Genomic DNA, 26,692 nt, shown 5'->3' with positions numbered 1-26,692 from the left:
AGACACCGTTTTTATTCACGTTAATTAATATAACTTTAACTTAAATGTTAATATTCACATCAAAAATAAATACAATAATAATCAAGTTTGTCAGTAAAATGTCAATAGTTGTGCCAGTTTCACAGCTTCATTTGTGTGAGCAAAGCATCATTGGCTCAATGACTAGTGTTTGTCTCAGACTGTTCTGCATCATCTGATGGTGATTTGAAGTTGTTAAGAGTGTTAGAGACTGAATTTTGTGTAACCCTAATAAAGAGTCTTTCCACTGTCTAGACTCTCTTCATAAATGGAAGGATCAAAGGCCACTGCATTAATGATCAGCTCCTCTCGTTGCTATGGTGATGGCAGACTGATAGGAGAAGCTGGCACGTTGAATGAAGGAGAAGAGAAGAGGGGGGGCGCAGTGGGGTTGATCATCAGAGTGATGGTCAGAGATGAAGAGAGATGGTGCAGCAGTGCAGCAGGGTGGAGACCACTGTGACATTATAAGGTCAGTGGAGTCACTGCCATCTTTAGAGACCCAGGAGTCAGAGGCGGAGATCTAGTATCTTGTCATTGGGAGAAAGGACATCAGAGGTGAGACCATCAGAGGGACAGGAGATTGGAGACAAAAGTACAGAGGGCGGATGTTTGTGGAGTGCAGAGACAGAGAGAGGACAGAAGAGGAATATCTGCTCCTATGGTTGATCGCCCTTCACTGCTTGCTTTTCCCTTCTTTCCCGTCCCTGTTCTCGACTCGGCACTTCCTGGTGGAAGTCCTTCCTTTACTGGTTTTGTTTCGACACACAGGACATCCAAGAGCAGTGGATCTTAAGAATTCAAGCCAACTTGGTGTCAAGGAAAGCTGGATGGATTACAGCGTGCAATGCCATTCCATACTATCTAAACTACACTGAAGATAAAATCTTATCACAAATCACCTGAGGCAGTATTTTGTGTCTTGAGAACAGACAAACAAGGCGCCATAAATAATGGTCATATTAAAGAGACAAATTCAGCCGCAGAGGCCACATTCCTCAAACCATTGGTTTCACTCAACAAATGAAAACCGAGTAAAATCAGAAATTAAAAGTTCAATTATCTGATTGTGTTCCTGACAGAGATCTGCTCTGCTCTTCTTTACATCTCACACTGAATGAGTCATGACTGCAACAGCAAACACAATACCACTGGTGTTATACAGTTTATTTTGCACAGCTTCTGTCTTACAATGATTGAACTCAGTCTTGGGAAGATCTTTGGTGACTAAAACGCTGCATGCAAATGGTTTCTCCCTCATATGAATGTTCCAATTCACCACCTAAGAAAACAGTTGTGTGTGACTCTTCAGGTGTATTCAAACCCACGGCAGTGTTTATCGCATAACAAAACATGGGCATGTTTACATGGAGTGAAAGGATCTTTCAGACTCCTGACATTCAGACGTCTCTATCCGCTTAAGGACCCACACCTGCAGGACAGATGGGCGGACCGCGCGGAGGGACAGCCTTCTCAAGAAAATAAAATGCAAAATGGAGGACCAGTGACAACGTGCTTATTCAATTAGAGGAAGCATGTTTGCTGACCAGATCTTTCAAATCAAAAGCATCTGGAGCCTAGTGAAAAAAGCATCCTTGCTGCACACAAGCATAGTGAGGAAAAAACTCACTAAAAAAAACATGTTTATTCCAAGTCACTGAAACCTACATCTCAAGTGACCAACAATGAGGTAGCAACACAAGCAGACCACTGCAGGTCACCTAAGTGGAATACAAAACATATGAAGGGGACCCCTCCTCCTACTCATTCCTTCAATCAATTCAATCACCTCATCCTGCCATTCTTCCTGTGACAGGCAGGTCCTCAGTTTCAGTGTGGGCTGTCATGCCTTCCCATGCGCCGCATCAGTGTTGGCACCTGGTTTCTCTTTAATGTGAATCTTCTTGTGTCTATTCACATCACCATTGCAATAAAAAGTTTTACCACACTCCGAGCAACTGCACGGTCTCTCTTTGGTGTGAATTCTCATGTGCATCTTCAACTGTCCCCTCCGATGAAAGCGCTTGTCACAATCTGAGCATGGGAACGGCTTCTCTCCTGCATGGATTCTCATGTGGCTCTTAAGATTGCCGATCTGATTGAACCTTTGTCCACATTCGTAGCAAGAGAATGGTTTCTCTCCGGTGTGGATTCTCATGTGTCTCACCCAGTCACCTCGCAAGTTGAAACATTTATCGCACTCTGTGCAACTGAATGGTTTCTCGCCAGTGTGCAGTCTTAGATGAACATTCAGATGGGATTTTTGATAAAACGTCCTGCCGCAATCGGAGCAACTAAACTGCTTCTTTGCGGTGTGAATCCTCAGGTGTCTGTTCAGCTTTCCCATGCTAATGAAATATTTCTCACATTTAGAGCAGCTGTAGGGCTTTTCTAGTCTCACATTTCCCTCCAGATTTTCCTTGGGAAGCAAAAAGGCCAGTTTTTTCGCTGCACATGTTTTCCTATGAAGGCTCAGTCCAGCCTTGGACGAACACGTCTTGGCACACCCAGGGCAGCTCAGAGTCTTGCCATTCTTCCCTCCCGCTTTAGAGCTTGAACCTGACTGAGTGCTGCCAGTCTCCCTCCAGTCTTCACTGTCATCGGTGTCAGAGCCAGAAGACAATGAGCTCTGTAGGTCAGAGTGTTGGTCTGAATTCAAGCAGCTAGTTGGTTCTGGTCCTCCACTGTTGTCTCCTTCTGTTTTCATGCACTGAGTCGAGCTGCTCATTGGAGGCTCCTCCTCTCTTTGGTGGAGTTCAGAGAGCACAGGTTTCTCTTCCTCGTCTTCACTCTTCACCTGGACAATGATGACCGGAAACTTGGTAACATCTTCATCCTCGTCTTCCTCTTTAATATTTGAGGTTTCTGGTTCCTCCTCATCCAGACTGGAGCTCCATTCCAGCAGCTCTACTTTCACCAGTGGCTCCTGGACGTCTGCAGAGATGACAAATGTTGGACAAGTTGAAGAGCATACAGTCACCTTTGAAGTCCCCCTGAACACGGTTATGATCTGGTCAAATCCAAAAGTTTTTTTATGTACTCAATGATCATTTGTTGCCCTTTTAAATGTCTCAGCATGACACAGAAAAGTGTCCTCAGAGAATGACTCATGGGCTGCATCTTGATAAGGAGACAAAGACCAGTGTCAACAGCCTTCACGTCAACAACACACATTTCTATCTGGTCGCACCATACAGCTGAACCTGCTTCACACACACATAATGAAGCATAGTGTTGTGGAGAACATGGATGAGACTGATTCATCCAATCATAAACATTGCTGTGATTATGGCAAACGTTTCTTCAGATATAATTAAATGACTACAATTACTGTGAAGTCAATTTAAAGCATGTGTTTAGTTTGCAAAGGTGAATTTTTGTGTGGTCCTAATTCAAGTCTCAGTCGAGATCCACTTCATGAAATGCATCAAAAGCCTTTCGGAAATATCAAGGGGGATTGTTTAGATTTAAGGAAACCAAAATGTGTTTCTGTTAGTGGAAGCTCAGTACTGACACTCTGCGTGTGGCCCGGGCCTCAGTCCAAACAAACATTGAAGCTAACAGAGCTAGAGCTTTTGTTTTATCCTCACTCGTTGATCATTACTCAGCTGAAAGGCAGAACCAAGAGCACTGCTGGATGTTTTGGCTACGCAGCGGACACGTGCTCTGACCTCAGTTTTCAGTCACGTATATTTCAGCGATCCTGGTGTGACGTTGAAAAGTGAATTGTTATTACGGTCAGAAACTTTTCGTGACTTTGTGTTTCGTCCCACCCGCTGTATTGACCGCCTGGTCTCGCTCGTAATGTTCTGCGTCGGTATTTTAGTTTTCACTCCCGGGGTTGTGTGTCATGACGTCGTAAAGATTTTTCTGGGTCACCGCAGTTCAGTAAGAGGTCTGTGATTAGTTAGTCAACAAGGGTATCTCCTAGACCTCAAACACCGTCCTGGCTGACTCAAAACTCAACAGCGAGGTAAACAGGTAAACAACATGTTCGCGGAAACAGATGGTTTTGCGGATCATGTGACTGCGCAGTCGCGTGTTTACCTGTTTGCAGAACTCGAGTGAGTGATCCTGCCGAACTCTGACTTCGGGACATTTTAATCCACGGCCAGAGGCCTCACTAACAGGTGCGGAGGAACAAAATGGTGGGTTCGCGTCGACGTTCAACAGCCCCTCGCTTCCATGAGTACAGAGCTGCTGAGCGGAAAACACAACATTTCAAAGTAAAAGCGTGTCTCCACAGTAACGAGCAGTCGGATCAGTCGTAGACCTGCTTTAGGCCGACGATATTTAACATACACCAGAGGAAGACTCATTCCACTTATGTTCATGCGTCGAATATATTTAGTAATTTAAGAAAAGTATCAGGGACGCAGCCAGGGGGAGAGGAGGAGAACGTCACGGAACTGAGCGGAACTACGTACCGACTTAGTCGGGTTCTAAACAAGGTAACACCACGCTACTCGAGCAACATGGCCTCTCTGAGGAAGGAAGCGTTGGTCGAGATCGCAGTCGGTTCTGACGACAATAGGATGTCATCAGTCCAGACTCTCCGACAGTACGTCAACGATCGCCTGGCCGCCGCTGCTCGAGAAATCTTCCAAGTGTTCGAGCTCACCGTGTCCGGGTTGGAAGAAGAGGTGGACCGCCAGCGGAAACAGTTGGACGGGCTCCTGAAGCCCGCGGTTCTTCTGCAGATGAGAGGTTCGTACCTCCGGCTCCGGACACAACGGTGATCTCTATCAGCCCACTGGTACCAGCCCGAACCCGAGCAGCGTCCAGTCTCCTGCACCCCCCGCCCCCACCCAACCTGGAAAGGCAGACTAGAGTTACCACAACTTTGTAACGTTCACGATGTGCGACTCCCCTCGAGATGAAAAGACGAGCTGCTACACCTGAAGACACCTAAAAGACGCACAAACAAAAAACATAACAGTGACAAGTTTGTGTGTAGCTTCGAAACGTGTTTGTGTGATTGTGTGGCGCTGCGATGGCGAGCACGCGCCCAACACGTGAGCACAAGTAAAACCAAAACAACGAGGTTTACAGTAAGAATGTGAAAGGACTTTAGCGTCACTTCGAGGGGATCAAGCGTAAACATTCGGAACATAGACAAACGAGAAAAAACAATAGCTGGGAAAAACGTGTTCTCTTGAGTGAGCTTTTGTACATTCGTCAACAAAAGCCGCCTCGAGGATCAGTGAACTATAGTTCCGCTGTTGCTTCCATTCAAAAATAGGTAACGTGGGAATAAGGGGCAGACATAAGACCTGTCATTCACTCGGTCCATTTTAATCTGTGTATCAGAAGAAATATTGACAGAAATGTATGCAGTTTATCAATCACGAACCTATGCGATTTAATAGTTACAACACAGTCGCATTATTTGTCAAGTAACCATTGGAATGTCTGCAATATATCTCTAATGTATTGGAGAATTGAAATGAACGTTCATTTATTTCAATGAAAATCAGAACTGTGTGCAAACAAATATGTTTAACTTCAAAGTGCTTATACGAGAACGCAACATATCTGTGCTCTGCACACAGAGCTTATTCCTGTATGTTTCACATTTTGTTACCTGGACATTTCTCTATGTTTTGTGCACAAAGATGTATATTTTTTGTTACTGAGCTGTCAGAACATCGAATAACAGATTTAAAACCGACGAACGAACTCAAATTGGAAAGCATTTTGTTATCATTATTATTTAAAGCCCCTTCTGTTGTTCAGAGTGTTCATTCACTACCACCATTCATTCCTAGCCTACTTTTTGGCTTGAAGTCTTTGTGTGTCAGGTAACCTGGAGACTAACCAATCTCACTTACTTTTGAAGGAATTTAAAATGTTTCTTGTTTGATGTACTGTATGATGCATCATTCAGGAAAATTGTGTTGTTTATATTCTCACCTCATTAAATGTATTTTCATTTGTAAACATTTTAGTACCGACACATGTGATTGAGTTATGAAAATAGGATTCCTACAAATCAAAATGGGGAAAAATGAAATTTGGAAAAATACAACTAACTTTAGCGAGCCCTGCTGGTCAGACTTGTGCTTGTCACATCCTTCTACTCAGACTAGGTTATTGATTCAGATGAGATTCGTCAGGCCGAATTCGATTCATAATTCAAATCCACTTTGGTTTAGCTGATCTGTTATGCTTTTGCTTAAATATGGAAGAGATTCTCATAGAATTGAGGCCTTAATTGATGGAAGACCCTCAAACTTGGCGCCTCATTGAGAAGTCTGGTTTATACTCTGGTCCAAACAACCAACTGTATTCCACACGGTAGGAAAACATACTCAATAATCAAACTGGACAGTTTATGAATCACTTTTGAGGCACAGGAAAGTTGATTCAGCGTGAGAGATGGAAACCCAGCCATTGTCCTCCTCCTCCTCCTCCTCCAAACTCCTCTAATGATGTGTTTCTCTGCAGATGTGCAACAGCTGGCCAATACTGAGGAGTTTCATCCTGAGCAGCATGAGTGGAGTTCCTCTGTACAACAGACTGGATCTGCACCCGTACCTGCCACTGAGGAAGAATTAAATTTTGTCATTGTGAAGATTGGAGATGATGGAGTCGTAACTCAGCCCCTGAACCTTCCTCAAGCAGAAATAGAAGAGCCTGCAAGCAGCATTTCAACTCAGCATCTGATGGCAAGGTCTGACCAAGTAGCAGCAGCTGCAGCCCCCGAGATATTGACCACAGTCCGTCAAGTTCCAGAAGAAGAGCATTCACTCTCTTCTGAGTCCGATACTGATGACAGCAGTCACTGGAGGGAAACCAGTGACACCACAGTGACTTCAAAACGCCATTTGTATAAGAAAAGAGGTGACACTAATGACACTTCACTCACCTGTCCTGGATGCGGGAGAATATGTACATCCAAGTCTGGGCTAAGTATGCACAAAAGAATGTGCACTGGAGAAGTCACGTTCACTTGCTCGTTTTGTAGGAAAAGTTTTAACAAGAGAAGTGTTTTGAAAAAACACATGAAGATACACACTGGAGAGAGACCATTCTTCTGCACGGTGTGTAGTAAACGTTTCATAGAGAGGGGGAAGCTGAAGGTCCACATGAGAATTCATACGGGAGAGAAACCTTACAGCTGTTCTGTGTGTGGGAAGCGTTTCATTGAGCGGTCAAACTTGAAGATCCACATGAGGATTCACACAGGGGAGAAACCATATAGCTGTTCGGTATGTGGCAAATGTTTCAACCAGTGTACCCTCCTGAAGACCCACATGATCAGTCACACAGGAGAGAAACCGTTTAGATGCTCAGAATGTGGTAAGTCTTTCACTGGAAGAGGAACCCTGAATGTTCACATGAGAACTCACACCAGGAACAAACCGTTCAGCTGCTCAAAGTGTGGCAAGAATTTCCCTGACAAGGGCTATTTGAGAAAACACATGCTCAGTCATGATCAAGGAGAAGACCGGAATTAGTCTGACGAAACAAACAAGATCAAGAGTCATGAAGCTGGTAACAGGATAGTCATTCAGCCAAGCACATCAAGGTTTGTACGCTCAGTAGGTCAATGTACTTGAAATTATTAAGACAAGTTGACAATAAATAATTAGTGATTAGACATTTTTATATACTTTACATGACATTTATGCTTATTTGTATAGTGAGACTCTGCGGAGTGAATGTAAAAGTGATGAGCGGATTCAGGTTGAGAGGAGGATCATCTCTTCTTGATTGCCATTGTGAAGAGCAGACAGGACAAGATATAGAGGACCATGATGTTTGCTGACAGTATAGTGATCTGCGGTTAGCGCAAAGATGAGCTGAAGAGGAATGAGTTGCAGTTGCAACAAGGTATCTCAAAAAAAAGTTGTAAAACCTTTGCGGGGATGACAGCGAGGAGGGAAAGTGAAGCTAGAGGCCGCTGTGATGATGAAGACATCTGAGGCATTTGTGGTAAATGAGCCAGTGGCAAGACCTTGTGCTACACAGGAAGCCCATTTTCACAGCTCTCTTGTGCAAGATGTAAGAAATGGAATCAACCCTCACAACCGCACATGTGCGCCGGCCTGCAACAGCGGTGCATGGCAGTATGTAAAGGCGGTTGAATGTTTGAGATTCTCTCCAGTTCCAGCCGTGTCTTCCATCAATGTGCACTAGCGTAAAGCACACTGATCGCTACCAAACTAGCTGCTGCGATGGCATTTCTACTGGGACAGACTGGTTGCAATCGGTGCGCTTTATGTGGGATGACATTGGACCTCGGTGTGTGTATAACATGGTATTACTTGTTCAGTTTGACCATCTGTAACCACTGTAAGACTGAGTGGCAGTGAGTGGAGAAATGCAGAAAAAAGAGGAACACTAGATGACAAATATGAACTCTCACTCATCGTTCAGGGCCATGGATAATCTCCACTGAAAAAAGGTTTTGCTGACGGACGTTTCTTGTTAACTCTACTTTTTTCGTTATTGCTTGCGCATAATGCAGTAATATGTATATTTATGTTGTCATGTATCATTTTTCTATTTCCTGTGGCAGAAATCAGGGAAAAGAAATTTTAAACTTTATTTGTAAGAAGATGTTAAGATGCAAGTTAGATTTTTATTTCCCTTGGACTAATTTTTGCACCTTCAGGAGGAGTCACCAGCTCTGCAGTTTTGAACCTTGGTTTATGTTGCAAGTCTAAAGAGTCACACAAGGATGAATCCGGAGGAGACCGTTTGGCTGCCCAGAGAGCATAAAATCCTTTACAGGAATGTGAAGTCGCACGGTCAAACTTGAAACTGAAGCGCAAAACAGAAAGAGGAAGAGAAAAGCTCACAGAAACATGCCTCATGGAGGAGAATGTCCCAATGTAGGGCAACTGAAGAAACTTGAGAGGAATTGCTGCACCAAATGTTTGTTACACTGGAAGTCTTTTACTTGTTTAAGATACTATTTTACATTGGGACATGCATGAAGTTCATATCAACCATGTATGTAATGTTCAGAACTGGCAGGACACCAGGGAGTGTGTGAAACTATCTGTGTGTGCCTACATACATTTTTTCACAGTGCTTTAAAAATGTAAGCATTTTTTTTGTAAAATAAAACATTGTGAATAATACTACATACTGCTTGCATATCCATGAAACCTGACTCGATCCAGATGTCTTCATTCGGTGCAGGTCAACCGGTAGACTGACTGACTCCAAAAGTCTTGTCAAAATGGTGACCTATTACAAGCCATCATAAGTGGGAAAGGGATGTAATGGAACAGAGAGTGGTTTCAGTTAAAGTTGCTTAATGAACAGATGTTATTCATGAGAAAGAAAAGTAATTGCATAATCATAATGAGCTTATAAGAAAGTGCTGAACATAAGAAACATGACGGTGATCAACAAAAACATCAGACGCAAATGTGCCTCTGAAATTAAAGGACAAACTGCTACTGCAGAGCAGCTACTGGGAGAAAATCTCAGGGCTGCAGCTGATTGGTGGGGAAACTGGAGGAAGGTCTTCGGGAGAACCTTGAACACCAGATGGCAGGAAGGAGGCAAACCAGCCGGGGTGACACACATAAGACTGAAACCATGAATCTTAGTGGGAAAAGGGAGATGTCCCGGTTGAGTATCTTGGAGTCTTGTTCACATGCAAGTGAAGGATGGAGATGGTCAACTGGAAGGAGGAGTATGTCGGTGTTGAAGAGAGCTGAGTCATAAGACAAAGCTCTCCACTGACTGCTGCTCACCAGCTTTGGAGGGTTTCTCTTTCTGGACTCTCACAGAGAGAAGCTCAATCATCCAGGAGAGACTCAACTTATTTCAGTGATTTTCTGTGAGTTACATGTGCGCTTCCCTACCATCTACTGCTACTTTGTTTAGTGGGTGCTGGTTGTCCATGTTACCATCTCAGGGTTCTGGGATCTTCACGTCAAGATGAAATATGGTTATGTGAGACCAGATCAGACTGTTGCACTGCATTCCCTCAGCAGCTGTCATTTTGTGCATCACGTAATGAGCAGCTGTTTATCGTTTGCAGCAGAGGGGAAATGATCATCCAGGAAGGACATGTGGAGAAAAGTCAAGAGTTTCTACCTCTCTATAGAGTAATGCCAGCAAGTGCAAACAAACCGGCGACAACAAAGAAGATGAAGATGGAACACTGGAGTGAAAACGTCTTTGATGAAAAACTGTGGTGATGCCTCAAACCTCTAACAGAGTGGCAAGATTAAATGTGCCTGTGTAATCTCTGAAATAATCTAGTATACACACAACCTCACATCGGAATATTGTTGCGTTAGACAGTCAGACCGAAGATGCTTTGTTCCACTGTCTTTTTATCAGAGTTTAGGTGAAACTGTTGGTTGTCGTTTTAAAGAGTCTGGTTTCAAGCAAAGAAGTGGGAAACAAATGGCTCGACTGTGTTCAGACCGAAAACCTCGCCTTTGTTTGTAATCATTTCAATGGCTGACTGTTCTGTAAAACCTTCAGCACGGAAGGTTTGGAGATAGTTCAGTTGAGCCAGAGAGCTGTGAGACATGACTGATTTCAAGAACAGATGGTGCCGATTGGTAACAGGAAGCTCTCAGGGCTCTTCCTCTGGAGGCAGGATGTGTGAAACCATCATGTGCTTCTTCAGACTACTCCTCAGAGTAAACCGTTTTCCACATTCAGAACATCTGTACGTTTTTTCCCCCCCATGTGTCTCTTCAGGAGCGTGGTGTGATTGTACCATTCTGAGCAGGAAAACGGGTTCTCCTGGTGTGGATTCTCACGTGGATCTTCATTTCGCCTCTGTCATGAAACCTTTACCACAGACCACGCAAAAGAAGAGCTTTTCTCCCATGTGAATCTTTGGGTGTTTCAATGAAGCTCCTTTGATAGAGAAGCTTTTTTCACAAACTGAGCAAGAAAACGTCGTTCTCCTTCGCAGATGTTTTGTACCAAGTCAGGTCAGAAAATGAGAAACACGTTTTATTCCACCAACAGAGCAGTCATTTGTCTTCAGCATTATTGTGCTGCTGAGTCTTCAGCATCAACACAGTGCTTTTAGGGGCATCATCATTTTCCAAAAAGCAAGAACCCGATGGAGTGTTTCTCGTGTTCCTCCAGTCTTCGCAGTCATCAGTGTCGGTGTTGACTGACAGTAGATTTAGATCCAAAGTCATCTCTTTCTGTTTTAATGGGTTGAGTTGAGCTGCTGGCTGGAGGTCCAGGTTCCGTCAATTTGGCACACCACTGCTGTTGTTCAGGAAGTTTTTCTTTCACAAGCATCTCCACCGGCGGCTCACTTCGTCCTCCAACACGGTTCGTTGGACCACTTGGCCACAGCGGCCAGACAGTTGTTGACAAACTGCTGGAGCATCTGGACTGAAGACGTCCTGCTGGCTTCAGAACCGAAGTTCACAGATGAGCCCTTATCCAGGGCCACCATGCTGTTTGCTAGTATAAGGTATTTTCTTAAACATAGGCTGTCGATCATATCCATGTTCCGGTGGCTTTATTTTGAAAGTCCCGAAGGAGGAAGTAACTCTGACTGAAGAGTGTGGTGTTAGGTTTGCTGCTGCTGTGTTGAAACTAACTTGATCCTGATCATTTCTGACTCATACGACTAATAAGAAGCTCGGTTACGCTAGAAGCGGTGTCACACTTTTTCACTTTCACTCCGTGTGTGGAAGGAAAATGTTTCACGGTGAAGGGATCACTGAAAGAGCACGTGAAAACACGATATGGGGGAAAGTTTTTCAGTCCTGCACAAAGCTGGTGGAGTTTCATCAACAACTGCCCTTTTTATTCCATTTTCATCATTTAAAGGGACGGGGGTTTTCTTCGTCAGAAACTCCCGTAGAGCCAGTGCGCTTTTCGTATCCTGATTTCCACATTTTTTATTATTTTCTTCATTTTTTCTGGGGGGGGGGGGGGGGGGGGGGATAACCAATAGATCCCTTCAGAATAAGAGACAATAGTTCGAATGATGCAAATCATGAAGCGTTAGCGTCCTTTAATAGCCGATGCTATACATAAATGGACTGAGAACAAATATTTTATTATGTGAATGAGCTCGTTATGTTCGAAGTGCCTTCATTGCCTAGGGCTGAAACGGGATCTTATTATTTTGGTAGGTAAAGCGGAAGTTGGTTGTCTTTCCGGCTGCGTCATTGAGCTCTCTGCGGTGGCACAAGTGTATCTAGCTCGGGGAAGATTTCAGTGAGTTAGGCAGCTTTTCTTCAGCTGGGTTTCTCCCTCCAGACTCCACGACGGAGGAGGAGAGTTTTACTCCACGCACTGTCGTCGTGGATCCTCCGAACACGTCGTTTGAGATGCTAACAACGAAGGAAGGTAAAGAAGACGCGCATTAAGCAAAGTTCGCGCCGGTGATGTTTTTTTTCTGAAAATATAATGTTGATGAATTAAATAACGAGGCAGGTTAATATTCTGGATCGCGGTTTCATGATTAAAACGAAAACAAACGTCTGTTTTCATCGGCCATTTTGCAGTCCGTCCCTGTGGTCACGTGACTCTAACCTGTGTTTTTTAAAGGAAACTTAAAACAGACTTCCCAGGAGCGAAAAACTCAAAACCAAACCACACGGCGTAAGCCGAAATAACGATGTATTTGGCTGTTACCTCAAGCTAATTTTAATAAATTAACTCTCCTCATCTGAACTCTTAAAAATTGCTAAGTATATGTAACACTTAACTGAGCCTTCTTTATTTGTTTATATTGTTTTAAATCATAATATTTTTTATTTTATCTGTCTTGTGTCTCTTGTTTGTCTTGTGCTGCTGCACGGTGTAAATCAACTGTGATCCAAATAATTAGATGATACATTTAATCTGAGAAAGTGATTCTGGTGGTAGAACCTTTTCTATTGGCTCTTGGTGTCCAGAATCATCTGACACGAAGGAAAGGATGGATCAGTTCACCACCAGCTGATCACTCAAGCAGATGAGTGAAGTGATCAGTATTTGTACAGGTATTTCATCCCTCAAAGACTCTCTTGTGTTTTTCTCTTGTGAAAAACACAAGAGAGTGATGATGAGGACCAGCTTCTTTGATCGGTACCGGGACAGAATCTTTGTGTGTGTGACTTGCTGACAAAAACAATCGACGCACTTTACATACTGTACATTGAACAGTACATTGAAGTTTGGAGTTGATTCTTGCTTTGCATTTGGAACATCTAACAAAGATATCAATCTTGTATTGGTGACTAGCACATCGTCGGCACATCTGTGTTCACCGCACTGCGCATCATTATAGTGTTGCTCAGTGAACAGTACTCTGTTGTCTGGTAGTATTGTAAGGTGACATGAGCCGAGGCAGTGACTTCAGTTCACTGAGACACGGCTCCAGCTGACTCACAACACTGTCCACGTTTAGCTCTACATTCACAGTTGGATATAAGTCCATCAGTTGGTCCACGCACTACTTTTGCTACTGTGGTTCTAAATCATCAGTTCAATATCTGTTATTAATGTGAGTGTGTTTGTGTCTCTGCAGATGTCCAGCAGCTGCTGGTGAAAGAAGAGCGCCGTGAGTGGAGCCCCACTCTGGACCAGGAAGATCCAGAACCTCCACACATTAAAGAGGAAGAGGAGGAGGATGATGTCACCAAGTTCCCTTTCAATATAGTTGTGGTGCAGGTAGAAGAAGAGGCCCAGTCCTCCAGCAGCTCAGCTCAACACATGAAAACAGAAGCTGATGGAGAAGACTCTGGGGAACCAGAACCGACCAGCTACCTGGGTCCCGATCCACTTCTGCACTCTAGCCACCAGAGGTCACGCATTTTTGAGTCTGACACAGAAGACAGTGAAGAGTGGAGGGAAGCCAACAACGTACAGTCGTGTTCCAACTCGTCAAGCGAGAAGAGAGGCGATGATAACAACCTGGTCTGCTCCGGATGTGGTAAATGCTGCTCCTCCAGGACCGGACTGATCCTCCACAAGAAGTCCTGCACTGGAGAACAATCATTCTCCTGCTCCATTTGTGGAAAGCGCTTCACTCAGAAAGGATCTTTGATGACACACATGAGAAATCACACAGGCGAGAAACCTTTCAGCTGCTCTGAGTGTGGAAAGTGCTTTAACCGCCGAGGAAATCTGCATTATCACCTGAGAACTCACACAGGAGAAAAACCCTTCAGCTGTTCAGAGTGCGGTAAGGCTTTCACAGTGAGAGACACCCTGAAAAGACACATTAGGACTCACACGGGGGAGAAACCCTACTGCTGCTCGGAGTGCGGAAAATGCTTTGTGCAGAGGCAGCATCTGCTTGGACACCTGAAAACCCACCTGGGTGAGAAACCTTTCAGCTGCTCTGAGTGTGGCAAAGGGTTTTACGACATGAAAACCCTGGACAGACATAAACGAAGTCACACAGTGGATACCCCCTCACACGACCCACAAAAGCAGCCGTTTTTGATCCGCTTCCTGTCTTCCAGTCCTCAGAAACAAAGTGAAACCACATAACTTGTCTTATCTGGGTCGTGCGAGGACAGCAGCCTTTCACAAAGATAATCCCTACATTTATAATTTGCTTTTGTTGAGGAAGACTAGATACAGACCATGCAGTGTCCACTTTAGAGCATAGATAAAAGAATAACTAAAACATATATATGTTTTGTGCCAAATATTGTGCTAAAAACAGTATCACTCATGTGTGATGTCATTTGGATTAAAGTCTTCATACCATCCGATGTTTTCCTAGTGCTTTGTCATGGAACAACTCACACACATGCTTATTTCCTTCATCTCTTTGCTCTTCACTTTTGCTCCTATTGTAAGCAAAGCAGCGTGATGACAGATGAGATTTTGGTGTCTGAGAGGGCAGCCAGCCTGATCTTGCTTCAATATTCTGCTTCCACACACCCACACACCCCGATCCGAGGTCAGGTCAAAAGGGCAGGAGTTGGTTCTTGCTTGTCCCCAGAAACTCCTACAGTGCTCGTTAGTGGTGTTAGTCAGGTAACGAAGTTGAGAGAGCAGCTACCTCCACCTCTGCTGCTTCTCTTCCTCCTCTTCTTTACGCTCATTTCAAATCGTCAACCAACATCATGGTCGATGGAGAGGCCACTCATCTGTGGGTCTGACCATCGTCCTGACTGGCAAGAAGAGCTGATCTTTGATGTCACCCTACTTTGATTGTTAATCCACCTGGAAGAATGGACGGAACCAGAAACGGGACTCTCCTGCTGTGCTGTTGTTTTGACTTTGGCTTTATTCATGTTTGAGATCATAGTCTGACTTTCCATCTATTTTCTGTGGCTTAGAACAAGAGTTCTATTTTTGTAAGCATGTTTTCTTTTCTGTTGTTACAGTTACATACAAGCATATTTTATTCCTTCAAATAATTATCTATTTTAATATTATTTTTGTGTTGCTGTGGCACCTTTCACAGTTGTCTCCCAATGGGACGTTTCTTGGTTGATTCTGGTCTTAAGAAATAGTACATCCTCCTCACGTTCACAAATTTGAACAAGTCAGATGACGTTTTGATTTACGTGAATTTATTTTGAAAGGCGCGATCCGGAAGTGGCGATTGTGTCCGGTGTGTGTGTCGTCGGCGTCTCAGCAGCAACAGTCTGGATTTGCGGTCCTCCTCAGTAGGTCGTGGTGAAGCTTGCGAGCATTCTTCAGAGGCGCTCTCGTCGGCGGAGGTGGTCTGCTCCGTTACTCTCGCCGTGGGTCCTCCTGAGGCAGCAGGGATGCTGACGGCTCGAGACGGTAAACACTCCGTCACAGGGAACCTATGAGGTGGCGGGGCTGGAGTCCAACTGCCAACTATCGACCTGTTGAAGTCACGGGAGTCGCTGTCTGTCGCTCAGAGGAGAAAAGTTTTCACTTTTCTGCCGCCATCTTAGCCACCGCTGGCTCCTGGAGTCACGTGATCTGTCTCAGCTCCAGCAGGGCCTTTAAAGTGAATCGACTAAAACATCAGGAGGGTGCTGGAAGGTTCTTGGGGAACCTTCTGTTCGTGCCTTCGGGTTATGGAATAAACATCAGCGCTCCTCGGCCACTCGGTGTCGTCCTGGAATGTTGAAACGTAATGTCCAAGTACCAGCGTGAGAAATTCGAGCTGCTCCTGACGTCAGAATTAGACGAGCGACTTCTGTATCAGCAACAGTTCCCACAATCCTCTGCCTGTTCCGAACAAAAAACGACGAGGATGGGATTCGAACCCACGCGTGCAGAGCACAATGGATTAGCAGTCCATCGCCTTAACCACTCGGCCACCTCGTCCGTGAGGCCAGTGGGTGCTTCTAGTCACCCCCAATTTTCGGAACGTGAGCGACGTATGTATCATCCAGTAGCGGTTCAAACGAAATACATAAAACAAATTGGGTTAAGAATACAGTCGCGTACAGCGCTGAACTTACAAACTTAGATCACGTGTCCAAGTCAGATGCATGGATCCAACAAATGAAATCATCACCGAGTCTCGGTAACTAGTGATGTCAGTATTAAATGTTTTCTTGAATGAAACTGTTTAGAACTAAGACCATAAAGCAAAGGCCCTTCTGGATCCCCTCACGGTGCCTTGTCTGTGTTTCACAGCAGAGACTGAGCGGGTCATAAATCAGCTCACCGGACAGACAGATGTGTGGAGCTAATCACAACGCAAAACGTGCGGAGCTGCAGCCCATGCTGGGATGTTCCTGCTCTGCTGTTTTGTCAGTATGAGGTTTCCACATTCAAGTCACTTTTCATGGCTGGTTTCCTGTCTGCACCTTCCTCTCTGCTCCAACTTGAAGCGGTGCACGAGTGACCACTTCAGCAATTGATGGCTTCAAAGCCATTTATTTCTTCTGAGAAACTCCACTCCCGTTGGAAACTGGCCGTCAGGGGGACTTGATCAGACAGTCACGGTCGTTTCTTTAACATCTCAAATGAAAAAGTCACTGAAGTATTTTTTGACCTCCCCACTGGCTGATTTTGGTTTCGCGTCTAAGCCCATGAAAAGAGCCTCAACACTGAAAGTGGAATAATCCACCGGGTCAGACTGATACAAGTAAGCGTGTGTGTGAACAGTTGAGGATCAAGCAATGCAAGATGACAGTGTGGTTTTATAGTCTGGTGTTTCAGATGTGGGCTCAAAATACATCTGCACATCAAAAGCTAGTGTTTGATGTATGAAGCCTCACCTCGCTCAATCACTCAGCCAGGGTCATGCGCTTCATGCCACGCTCTGAGTGTGACTTGTGCTCAAGCTTGTTTGTCACGTGGTGAAGAAATACATTGTGTCATGTGCTGCTCTGTTGAGACACTAGTGGGAGCCCTGAGGTAGACGCAACTAAAGCAGTGGTTTCCTCTCTCATAGATCGGAACCACATCTGAACAAACCAGGATGCTAAGTCAATCACTTTTAACTATCACAAGTGTGTTTGTGTCTCTACAGGAGTCCAGCAGGTCAGAGTGAAAACTGAGCAACAGGAGCGGAGCCCCAGTCTGGACCAGGAGGAACAAGAACCTACACTCATTAAAGAAGAAGAGGAGGAGGAAGAGGTCAGCAGGTTTCCCTTCAGAATCGTTGTAGTGCAGGTTGGGACCGATGAAGCTCAGCCCTCACAGCTTCATCAGGGAGAGGAGGACCCTCCAACCAACAGCTCCACTCAGCACATGAAAACAGAAGCTGGTGGAGGATCAGAAATAGCCCGCTGCTCAAATCTGGATCTACTTACTAGCCACCGGAGGTCACTGTCTTCTGGATCTGACACTGACGGTGTTGAAGACTGGACCATTACTCAGGACTCTGAGTCCGATTCAAACCCTGAGAAGAAAGACGACTCTGACGAGGAGTGCCTCGCTGAGGCGAGACAAACTCAGACGACGACCAGCAGAGAAAAGTCATTCACCTGCTCCATTTGTGAAAAGTCTTTCACGCAGAAAGGATCCCTCAACAGTCACATACGCACTCACTCAGGGGAGAAACCCTTCACCTGCTCAGAGTGCGGAAAGTGCTTCACACGGAGCGGAAACCTGCTCTATCACATGAGAATCCACACTGGGGAGAAACCGTTTTGCTGCACAGAGTGCGGCAAGTCCTTCACACGCAAAGGCAATCTGCTCCTGCACCTGAGGACTCACACTGGGGAGAAGCCGTTTAGTTGCTCCATGTGCGCCAAGTCTTTCGCCGTGAGAGAAACTCTGAACCGACACATTAGAACTCACACAGGAGAGAAACCCTTCTGGTGTTCGGAGTGCGGCAAGTGTTTTGTGCAGAGGCAGCATCTGTTCGACCACATGAGGACACACCTGGAAGAGAAACCATACACTTGCTCCCAATGTGGGAAGGGTTTCTATCACAGCCGGACACTGGACCGACACCGCCGAAGTCACGATGCAGAAGAAGATGTTTCAGCTGTCGAGTAACTGCTGTGATCCTCCTACCAAACTTTGTTCTGGAACTCCAGATGAAACTGAGGTCATGTCTTGTCAAAGCTCTGTTCGCATTAAACCTCCAGAGTTTGTTTAGATACACTGAATCTGCTTTAATTTAGTCACTTTTTTCACATCTCTACACACACTGCTGTCAGTTCAGTCAAGAGTTTCAGCAGACCAGAACACACCAGGCAAGGTCAGAGGTCATTTCTGGGGGTCAGTCTTCACCACTACCTGCATGCTCTGTGTCGGACCGGGTCACACACCACTTTGGCAGGTCAACCAGGGAGGCCAAAAGTGGAGGTCATGCAAGTCCTGAATGAAAGGTCCTGTCTTAAGTGTTTAATGTGACAGAGAGAAACCAAAGATGCCGCCCCCCCCGTGTGAGGACTTGAGCGAGGAGAGGACTCTGAGGAGCATGATGATGTCAGTCACACAGCCGTGTCTTTTAACACTGGAACTTGTTTTAAATTACTGGTGTTTCACTCTGCTGGTTTATGTTGGTCTGTCTTCATCTGATGAGGCTGTGAAGAACTTCTGTCACCTTAACATAAACCTTTGCTGATAATAAAGGCTAAGCTAATCTAATGAAACTCAGCGTTGAAATCAATAAAGAACTTCCGACAGGGCATGAACGTACTGTGTTCGAGATGGTGTAGAGCCTTTCTACTCAGGGAAAACAAACTCGGACACCTGACTTGCGTTGCAGGTTTGGAGATGTACAGCACACTCACAGCCACTGCTAATCCATTGTGCTCTCCTCCCGAGGGTTCGAATCCCATCCTTGTCGCATCTTCAAGCCCAAACACATTTAAACTCAGCATCCTCATTCCTGCTCACTGAATCAAAGAAATAGATTCAGAGATAATCGCTGGCCACACCCTAAGCCTTTAGGGAGAATCATTGCTGAAACCATAACGCTGCTAGACGATCGTTAACATGATGAAATCATAGTTTATAATATCATGAAAAGCAAGCCACGTACAAATTGGTTACATATCCATTTTATTAATTTTCAAATGAACATCTTCTGAGCAGCCTCACCCCCATTCATTTAGCTGAGAACAAAATAAAACAAACTCGCGAATGTGACGTGTCAGCAGGAGGAACGAGACCTGATTGGCTGAGCCGGGTCAATCATTATCGTAGTCATTTTTAAGAAATCTTTTGTGACTTCTTAAAATGCGTTTGTGGACCACCGATTATATTGTTATTGACAACAAACTAATACATCGCCGTTATTTTTCTCTATTGCAAGCTCAACCGGGCTTCCGCTTCAGGACGGCGTTAGGCTTCTTCCGGTTCGGGTGTTGCGTCATTCAGCCAACCAGACAAACCAAAACAGTCTCAGTGTTCATCCTGTGAATATTTCATGTTTATGATATAAAATCCTAATTTCACTTTTCATTTAATCATAGAAAAGGGTTTAAAAACAGGCGGAACGATATAATGTGACGTCATCGCCATGCGACAGGACGAGTACGTTCAGTAGCTTGGTTGTACTCGGCGTCTGAGGGTGTTTGGTTCGACTGCTGCTTCAGGACGAGAGTCCAGCTGAGGAAGGGGGATTTGATCCGGTTTCTCCCGTCGAGGATCCTTCTAGAACGCGCGTCAACAATGGCAGACGGTAACAAACCACACACTTCAAATGTCCGGGATGTTTGATCTGAGCACATCCCTCGTTCATGAAAGAAACCGCGCACGTAAACAATTTGACTTGGACTGGTAAGCCTGTGGCGTGGATCACCTCAATCCACACATACACACACACACACCGAGAACCAGCAATATTCGGCTCCGAGTAGGGCGCAATGCATTGTGGTAATGTGTTTGATATGTGCTGTCGTCAATGATGGACCGTAACGATGTGAGTCACATCACACTCTGCTGAGAATCACTTGTTTTCAGTGTCACTTCATGTTTGACAGTGTTGTCAAACCGAATACAGAGCAGACCACTGCTTTGTTCCACTGCAAGCATTTCAGTCTTGGTGTGTTTTGAGAAAACGTCTTCCAACGTCTTTCTTTTGCAGTACGAACCTAGAGCCCAGTCACTCCTGAAACATTCCTTCACATACTTCCTGGTAGTTTCATCCAAGTCCCTTCAAGTAGTTTTGTGCTCAGACAGACGAACAAACCAACACCTTTGATAACACCACCTACCTGGAAGAGGCAACAAATGTCTGTGTCTATCTGGCTATAATAGACTTGTGCCTCTGTACAATAGACTTGTGCCTCTGTATCCAGTCTGGTCACAGTCAGGTGGTCTAGACTACAACACTAACGTTGAATGAATGTGTTGTTTCTCTGCATGCAACTCCTCTGCCAGAGATGTCACAGTCTGTTGTGACACATTCAGAGGGAAAAAAATGACGTGAGTTTAACTTGTTTTCCTGTGAAACTTTTCACCTCTCAGTGAGAAGAAGGTGGCAGATCGGTGCTCAGATCGTGTCGTAATTTCAGCCTGTGTCTGCAGGTCTCCAGCAGGTGAAAGAGGAGCAGCAGGAGTGGATCTCCAGTCTGAACCAGAAGGAAGCAGAACCTCCACACATTAAAGAGGAAGAGGAGGAGGAAGAGGTCACAAACTTTGCCTTCAATGTGGTTGTCGTGAAGAATGAAGAGGATGAAACTCAGTCCTCGCAGCTTCATCAGAGCGAGGAGGAGCCTGCAACCAGCTTCTCAACCCAACACATGAAAACTGAAGAGGACGACTGTCCAGACAGCTACTCAGATCTACACTCTGACCTGCAGAGGTCGCTCTCATCAGGGTCTGACACAGATGACAGTGAAGATTGGAGGGAGACTTCTGTCCCTGAGAAGAGAGATGATGAAGAGTCGCTGACCTGCTCCGGGTGCCAGAGGGTCTTTGCCGCAAAGAGGGGGCTGACTTGGCACCAAAAAACCTGCGCAGGGCAAAAGGATAGTGGGGAATGTTTTCCTATGGGAAACACTGCAACATCTTCAGTTAAGAGACCGTTTAGCTGTGCCATCTGTGGGAAATGTTTCACTCAGAAAGGAAGTCTGAAGACCCACATGAGAAGTCACACCGGAGAGAAACCGTTCTCTTGCTCACAATGTGGGAAATGCTTTGCTCAACAAAAGGTTCTAAACTGTCACATGGAAGGTCACTCAGAAGAGAAACTCTTTGGTTGTTCAGTGTGTAACAGGCGTTTCACTCAGAAAGGAAATCTGACCTCACACATGAGGAGACACACTGGAGAAAAACCGTACACATGCTCCCTATGTGGAAAATGTTTTACACACAGTGGCGGTCTCAAACTGCACATGAGAAATCACACGGGGGAGAAACCATACAGCTGTTCAGAATGTGGTAAATGTTTTACACAGAGCTGTGGTCTGAAGCTTCACATGAGGTATCACACCGGGGAGAAACCGTATAGTTGTTCAGAATGTGGCAAATGTTTTACACAGAGCAGCGGTCTTAAACTTCACATGAGAAATCACACAGGAGAAAAACCATACAGTTGTCCGGTATGTGGAAAACTCTTTACTCAGAGGGCAAATCTAAAGTCTCACCTCAAACTTCACACTGGAGAGAAACCGCACTCCTGCTCAGAGTGTGGGAAACGTTATATTTCTTCAAGTAATCTGAAGAGACATATGTGGACTCACAGAACCGAGAGTGTTGCCTCCACCGCGTCGTCAACGATGCTATCACTCGTGTCAGGACTTGAGTGGGGAGAGGACTCTGATGAGCAAGATGAATGACGATCGCTCAGTATCTTGAGACGGGAAGTTGTAGAAGAAAAACTGGCTGTTTTATTCTCCTGGTTTACTGCTGTCTGTCTGAGTTCATGTGTCACCAGAACTCGAAACTTTGAGCTTGAACGTGAAGATTTTTCACCTGAACTGGTCTCGGCACTACCCACATGCACCACACTTCCTGCCCTGTGCTGCCGTATGAGTGTGTGCAGGGGTTGAACTGAGAGTGAAGAGATGAAACTGAGTAGCACAGAAGAAAAACTCGAACCCTAAAAAAGTTTCCATCATCTCCGGAACTGCTGAATAAAATTGCCTCATGTTTCCAGACCTGGTGTCGAACAAACTCTGGAGGTTACCGTCACTTGCTTTAGTTACCTCTGACGATGGTGAGGCTGTCACCAACAACCTGGTGTTTCTGCTCACAGAGATTGTCTCACTGTCACTCGGCCTTCGCTCTGGCTGTGAAAGTGAACTGCACAGACTGACGAGGTGGCCGAGTGGTTAAGGCGATGGACTGCTAATCCATTGTGCTCTGCACGCATGGGTTCGAATCCCATCCTCGTCGTTGAGTCATTGTGTTTTATCTGTACAAGCAAACCGCCAATTAAATAATGATGTCACCGCCTCTCAAGTCTTCACATTGAAAGCAAAGTCTGAACAGCATTGATTACCAAGTTGACCTCCTCCTGCTGCAGCTGTTGACTTTCGTCTGTGTTGTCTTTACTTCACTTTCATGAACAAAACTTTCATTCAATTGTGTTACGATCTTGATTCTGGATAGTGTATCACATCATGTGATGGAACCTTAACCTTGGATAAGAAAGTAGGTGCTGATAGGTCCTCGGTTTGATCTCTGGGAAACCAAGAGGTGATCTGTGTACTCAGTGTTTGTAGGATCAACTGAGAGAAGCATAATGGCATGTTTTGGAGGAGGATGGGAAGGAGGCAGCAATGAGATCAAAATGAAGAAGAAGCCAAGCAAAATAATAACCGGGCAGAACAGTCACGATCAAACCGAGTGATCAAAACACTGCTGGGCAAGAGCTTTCAAGCCAGGTGATGAGCAACGCCCATCATGACAAAGTACCTCCCACTCAGGGTCCTGACATCACCAGCTGAAGGACCAGCTCGACCACACCCGGGATGTGAGAGACTACTTACAGCAGTCACGAGTCTGCAGGACCTCACCAGAACACCGTCCCGGAGAGAGAAGCTCCCAGAGAAAAAAAATCTTGGATCACTACTGTTTTCATTCAATTCGAAATAACAAATGGAAGATAAGAGAAAATAAAGAATTCTATTTACAAATCAGCGACACTATTTTGAAGCCACTGAAATGGTTGGTAAGAGTTGAAAGGGGTTTAAAACGTCTAATTATCGCGGGAAACACCGCCATGTTGGACGTTTTCATAAAAAAAAAAACGTCTACATTTGCGTGTGGTTTGTCCTCTGTTAAGAATGTTGTTTAAAACAAGTTTTAAAACACATAACCGAACTTGTGGGCGGACAGCCGCGTCACGTGACCCGTGTGGCGTACAGCGTCAGCTTCCGTCTCTCCGAATAAAAAAACGAACGTAACCCACGAAAGGCTCGTTGACTCGTCATTATATAATACATGTTAGGACATTTTCGTATTAATTTAAACCACTTCAACTCAGAGAAAGACGCATGGCGCGATAATTATTATTTATTCTGTAGTTTCGGGTGAGCGTGGCTTCCGGTTAGCACGATGGCTGGGTGAGGTTTCTTCACATCGACTCTCCGCTGCTCCAGTAAATGAGAGGATCCTTGCGGGTTTCTTCGCTGAGTCCCCGGCTTGACGTCATGTTGACCGTGAGAGCAGGTAAACACGCTCGTGGGTGTCTGTCTGACCGGGTTCGGGATCGACGCTCCAAGTCACGGGTCAGTGTTCAATGGTTCGGTACTGTCTCTAAACGTCAAAAAGTCCAGACGTTGGACGTCAACTTCACCACTGTCAAGTCTTGCCTTACGGAGCCGTCAGCACCGAGCAACGGCGCCACCTACCGATGTGCCACAGCTACTACAGGGAAAACCTACATTTGATTGATGACAATTTAGACTGTATTTTGAGACGTTTTCCCTTCGAGTATTACGTTGGCAATTGAATCAAGGACCTGAGGTCACGTGACCATATACCAGGGGATATCCAAGCCGGTCCTCAGAGGGCTGGGCTGGTGCTGCTTTTGACCGAGAGAGATAAATATGGGAGAGTTCTATACTTCCACTCGCACGTGACCACCTTGCTCTAAAGCTCTAAATCTCTCCCGACATTCAGATTTGTGTGTCGTTGTCGAACCTCTTCTGACACTCGAGATTGTGCTGTGACTCCAGTATGTGTGTCTCCAGACGTCCAGCCTCTGAGTGAGGAAGAGCAGCCAGAGCACAGTTCAAGTCCTGACCAGGAGGAACCAGAACCCCCATGTGTTAAAGAGGAAGAGGAGGAAGAGATTGTCAGCAAGTTTCCACTTGATATTGTCGTGGTGAAGGTGGAGGACAGGGACCTCCAACATGTTAAAGCAGAAGGACATGAGCCTGGAGACCTGGAAGCAGTCAGCAACTTGGAGTGGCCGCGCTCCTCTGGTTCTGACACGGATGACAGTGAAGAATGGAGGGGAACCAGCAGCACTCTGTCAGCTTCAAACTCAGTGGAGGATCCCAATGTTCCCACCAGAACTGAGGCCCATGAGAATTCACTGGTCTGTTCTGAGTGTGGGAAGCTCTGCAACACCAAGTCTGGACTGAGTCTGCACAAGAGGAGCTGCAGAGTGCAGAAAGACTTGTCATGCCCAGTCTGTGGAAAGTCTTTTTCAGAAAGGGGGAATCTGAATTCTCACATGAGAATCCACACAGGAGAGAGACCGTTCTGCTGCCCAGAGTGTGGGAAGACATTCACACAGAAAGGAGCGCTAAATTCTCACATGGCAACGCACACAGGAGAGAAACCCTTCCGCTGCTCTTTGTGTGCTAAATGTTTCTCTCTTCGCGGAAATTTGACATCTCACATGAAGAGACACATCGGGGACCAACCAGTTTGTGAACAGTTGTACCCCTTAATTCTTCCAGCCCATATCAAGGAGGAGAAGCAGTTCAAGTGTGCTGAGTGTGGGAAATATTTCAACGGGAACGCCAGTCTCAAGATCCACATCAGAACTCACACTGGAGAGAGACCATATGCCTGCTCACAGTGTGGAAAATCCTTTACTCATAGAGGGAGTATGAAGTCACACATGAAGAGCCACACAGGAGAGAAACCTTTTCGCTGCCCAGTTTGTGGAAAATGTTTTACAGAAAATGGAAGCCTGAAGATTCACATGAGACAGCACACTGGTGAGAAACCCTTCAGCTGCCCAGAATGTGGGAAGACCTTCGCTCACCATGGGAACATGAAGTCGCACATGAAAAGTCACACAGGAGAGAAACCGTACAGCTGTTCTGAATGTGGGAAATGTTTCACTCACCAGGTGAATCTGAAGTCTCACATGAAGAGCCATACAGGGGAAAAACCGTTCAGCTGCAATGAGTGTGGAAAATGCTTTGCTCATCGTGGAAACCTAAAGTATCACCTGAAGAGCCACATCGCCCAGGTTCTGCCTGCCACTCAGACTGAGGGAAATGACTCAAAGTGACCCATGAAGTTTGTGGCCAGCAGGTAGACAGATTCATTCTGCCTGTGCACGATTTATGGTTCAGCTTCCATTTACTCAGCTCATAACTCACTCACAGTAGTGCCTTCATGTTGATTCAGAAAACATTGATTCATTGTTTGACCTTTAATCTTTCGTTCATTTAACGATTTATTCAAACACCAACCAGTTTGCTTCCATGGCATTTTATTGAGCTCAGTTGCTCTGTTGTATTCGACGGCCCTTTGTTCATCACATATGTGTTCTGTGTTTATCTTGGTTTGCAGTCCACAAACCTGTACATGATACATGAATAATAGAAGCTGTGCAGCTCAGACCTGAGACACAAAGATGGAAGAGACATTTTCTTGTGGCTGTGAGGGCTCAGTGGGATCAGTGAAGGCATTGAGGCAGTGAGGCATTCTCTTCCAACTAGTTTTGGATGGTATCCCCCTCCGCCCACTGCCACAACAACGCAGATACTTGTTTCATCTCTCAAGAGTATGAAGTAACAGGAGAGTACAGTAAGAGTAAGCGTAAGTGTAGGTTAAGTGAAATAAAAGTCAGAGGTTACAGGGGCCGCAAGCATGCATAAAATAAACTTCATTCAGAAGTGTTTTGTCTTGACAATGAACTTACATAATTTGCACCTGTGTAGCCCCACCCCATTTTAATAATGGTGAAAAAATGGACCACGCCCCCTGAATTTTGGAGTATTGCTTACAGCTCAGGAGAAATGTTTGGATCAGCGGTGCCCACTCTCCACTCTTCTGAAAGTGGTGTGGAGGTGTCCCCGCCTGGATGAAGTTGGATGCTGGATCTGGTTGAGTTCTGAGGAAGGACAAGAAATGTGTCGTGGAATCATTTAGATTTGAGTTAGAGTTAAATGATTATCTGTGTACGAGTGTACGGTGTCAAGCTCCCTCACCTGTGAACGAGTCGCCAGCAGAGGCTGCAGGT

At 45.4% G+C, this 26,692-nt stretch overlaps 5 protein-coding genes and 2 non-coding genes across 9 annotated transcripts; 5 read left to right on the top strand and 2 right to left on the bottom strand.

Moving 5' to 3' along the window:
- Positions 1-1,178: 1,178 nt before the first annotated feature.
- Positions 1,179-4,392, bottom strand: LOC128762485 (zinc finger protein 664-like). The gene is made up of 2 exons (XM_053870791.1): positions 4,066-4,392; positions 1,179-2,952 (listed from the first exon to the last, which is right to left on the bottom strand). The coding sequence occupies exons 1-2, from the start codon at positions 4,115-4,117 to the stop codon at positions 1,862-1,864; spliced, it is 1,143 nt and encodes a 380-aa protein (XP_053726766.1). The 5' UTR covers positions 4,118-4,392; the 3' UTR covers positions 1,179-1,861.
- Positions 4,393-4,479: 87 nt separating this feature from the next.
- LOC128762474 (zinc finger protein 32-like) lies at positions 4,480-9,015 on the top strand. The gene is made up of 2 exons (XM_053870776.1): positions 4,480-4,725; positions 6,466-9,015. The coding sequence occupies exons 1-2, from the start codon at positions 4,494-4,496 to the stop codon at positions 7,476-7,478; spliced, it is 1,245 nt and encodes a 414-aa protein (XP_053726751.1). The 5' UTR covers positions 4,480-4,493; the 3' UTR covers positions 7,479-9,015.
- A 3,134-nt stretch (positions 9,016-12,149) lies between these two features.
- LOC128762535 (oocyte zinc finger protein XlCOF6.1-like) lies at positions 12,150-18,933 on the top strand. Its single transcript, XM_053870848.1, has 3 exons — positions 12,150-12,324; positions 13,490-14,320; positions 17,861-18,933. Exons 1-3 carry the CDS (start codon positions 12,306-12,308, stop codon positions 18,355-18,357), a joined length of 1,347 nt encoding a protein of 448 aa, XP_053726823.1. The 5' UTR covers positions 12,150-12,305; the 3' UTR covers positions 18,358-18,933.
- trnas-gcu (transfer RNA serine (anticodon GCU)) lies at positions 16,146-16,227 on the bottom strand. The gene has a single exon. It is a non-coding gene; the product is annotated as a tRNA-Ser (tRNA).
- A 917-nt stretch (positions 18,934-19,850) lies between the features above and the next one.
- Positions 19,851-23,424, top strand: LOC128762469 (gastrula zinc finger protein XlCGF17.1-like). 3 transcript variants are annotated; one of them, XM_053870768.1, is made up of 3 exons: positions 19,877-19,993; positions 20,695-20,739; positions 20,842-23,424. In XM_053870768.1, the coding sequence occupies exon 3, from the start codon at positions 21,057-21,059 to the stop codon at positions 22,092-22,094; it is 1,038 nt and encodes a 345-aa protein (XP_053726743.1). In that variant the 5' UTR covers positions 19,877-19,993; positions 20,695-20,739; positions 20,842-21,056; the 3' UTR covers positions 22,095-23,424. The 3 variants fall into 3 exon arrangements, with proteins under 3 accessions (XP_053726742.1, XP_053726744.1, XP_053726743.1); XM_053870767.1 differs by lacking the exon at positions 20,695-20,739 and having other exon boundaries at positions 19,851-19,993; XM_053870769.1 differs by lacking the exon at positions 20,695-20,739 and having other exon boundaries at positions 19,869-19,993; positions 20,850-23,424.
- trnas-gcu (transfer RNA serine (anticodon GCU)) lies at positions 22,572-22,653 on the top strand. The gene has a single exon. It is a non-coding gene; the product is annotated as a tRNA-Ser (tRNA).
- Positions 23,425-23,721: 297 nt separating the features above from the next.
- On the top strand, positions 23,722-26,419 carry LOC128762461 (oocyte zinc finger protein XlCOF6.1-like). Its single transcript, XM_053870754.1, has 2 exons — positions 23,722-23,931; positions 24,456-26,419. Exons 1-2 carry the CDS (start codon positions 23,865-23,867, stop codon positions 25,733-25,735), a joined length of 1,347 nt encoding a protein of 448 aa, XP_053726729.1. The 5' UTR covers positions 23,722-23,864; the 3' UTR covers positions 25,736-26,419.
- The last annotated feature ends 273 nt before the right edge of the window (positions 26,420-26,692 follow it).

The sequence above is a fragment of the Synchiropus splendidus genome, chromosome 7 (assembly GCF_027744825.2).
Source record: "Synchiropus splendidus isolate RoL2022-P1 chromosome 7, RoL_Sspl_1.0, whole genome shotgun sequence".
NCBI lineage: Eukaryota > Metazoa > Chordata > Actinopteri > Syngnathiformes > Callionymidae > Synchiropus > Synchiropus splendidus.
The sequence above is the reverse complement of the archived record's forward strand: the minus strand, read 5'-3'. Positions and strand labels throughout refer to the sequence as shown.

What these genes read in the sequence shown, in the direction of transcription:
- LOC128762535 (XM_053870848.1), top strand. An exon ending in CTGCTCTGAGTGTGGCAAAG is followed by an intron (nt 14,321 to 17,860) that starts GGTTTTACGACA and finishes TTTGTGAAAAGT; the next exon opens with CTTTCACGCAGAAAGGATCC.
- LOC128762461 (XM_053870754.1), top strand. Translation starts at nt 23,865, where the DNA reads ATGAGAGGATCCTTGCGGGTTTCTTCGCTGAGTCCCCGGCTTGACGTC. An exon ending in CATGTTGACCGTGAGAGCAG is followed by an intron (nt 23,932 to 24,455) that starts GTAAACACGCTC and finishes GTGTGTCTCCAG; the next exon opens with ACGTCCAGCCTCTGAGTGAG.
- LOC128762474 (XM_053870776.1), top strand. Translation starts at nt 4,494, where the DNA reads ATGGCCTCTCTGAGGAAGGAAGCGTTGGTCGAGATCGCAGTCGGTTCT. An exon ending in GGTTCTTCTGCAGATGAGAG is followed by an intron (nt 4,726 to 6,465) that starts GTTCGTACCTCC and finishes GTTTCTCTGCAG; the next exon opens with ATGTGCAACAGCTGGCCAAT.
- LOC128762485 (XM_053870791.1), bottom strand. Translation starts at nt 4,117, where the DNA reads ATGTCCCGAAGTCAGAGTTCGGCAGGATCACTCACTCGAGTTCTGCAA. An exon ending in CACTCGAGTTCTGCAAACAG is followed by an intron (nt 2,953 to 4,065) that starts GTAAACACGCGA and finishes TCATCTCTGCAG; the next exon opens with ACGTCCAGGAGCCACTGGTG.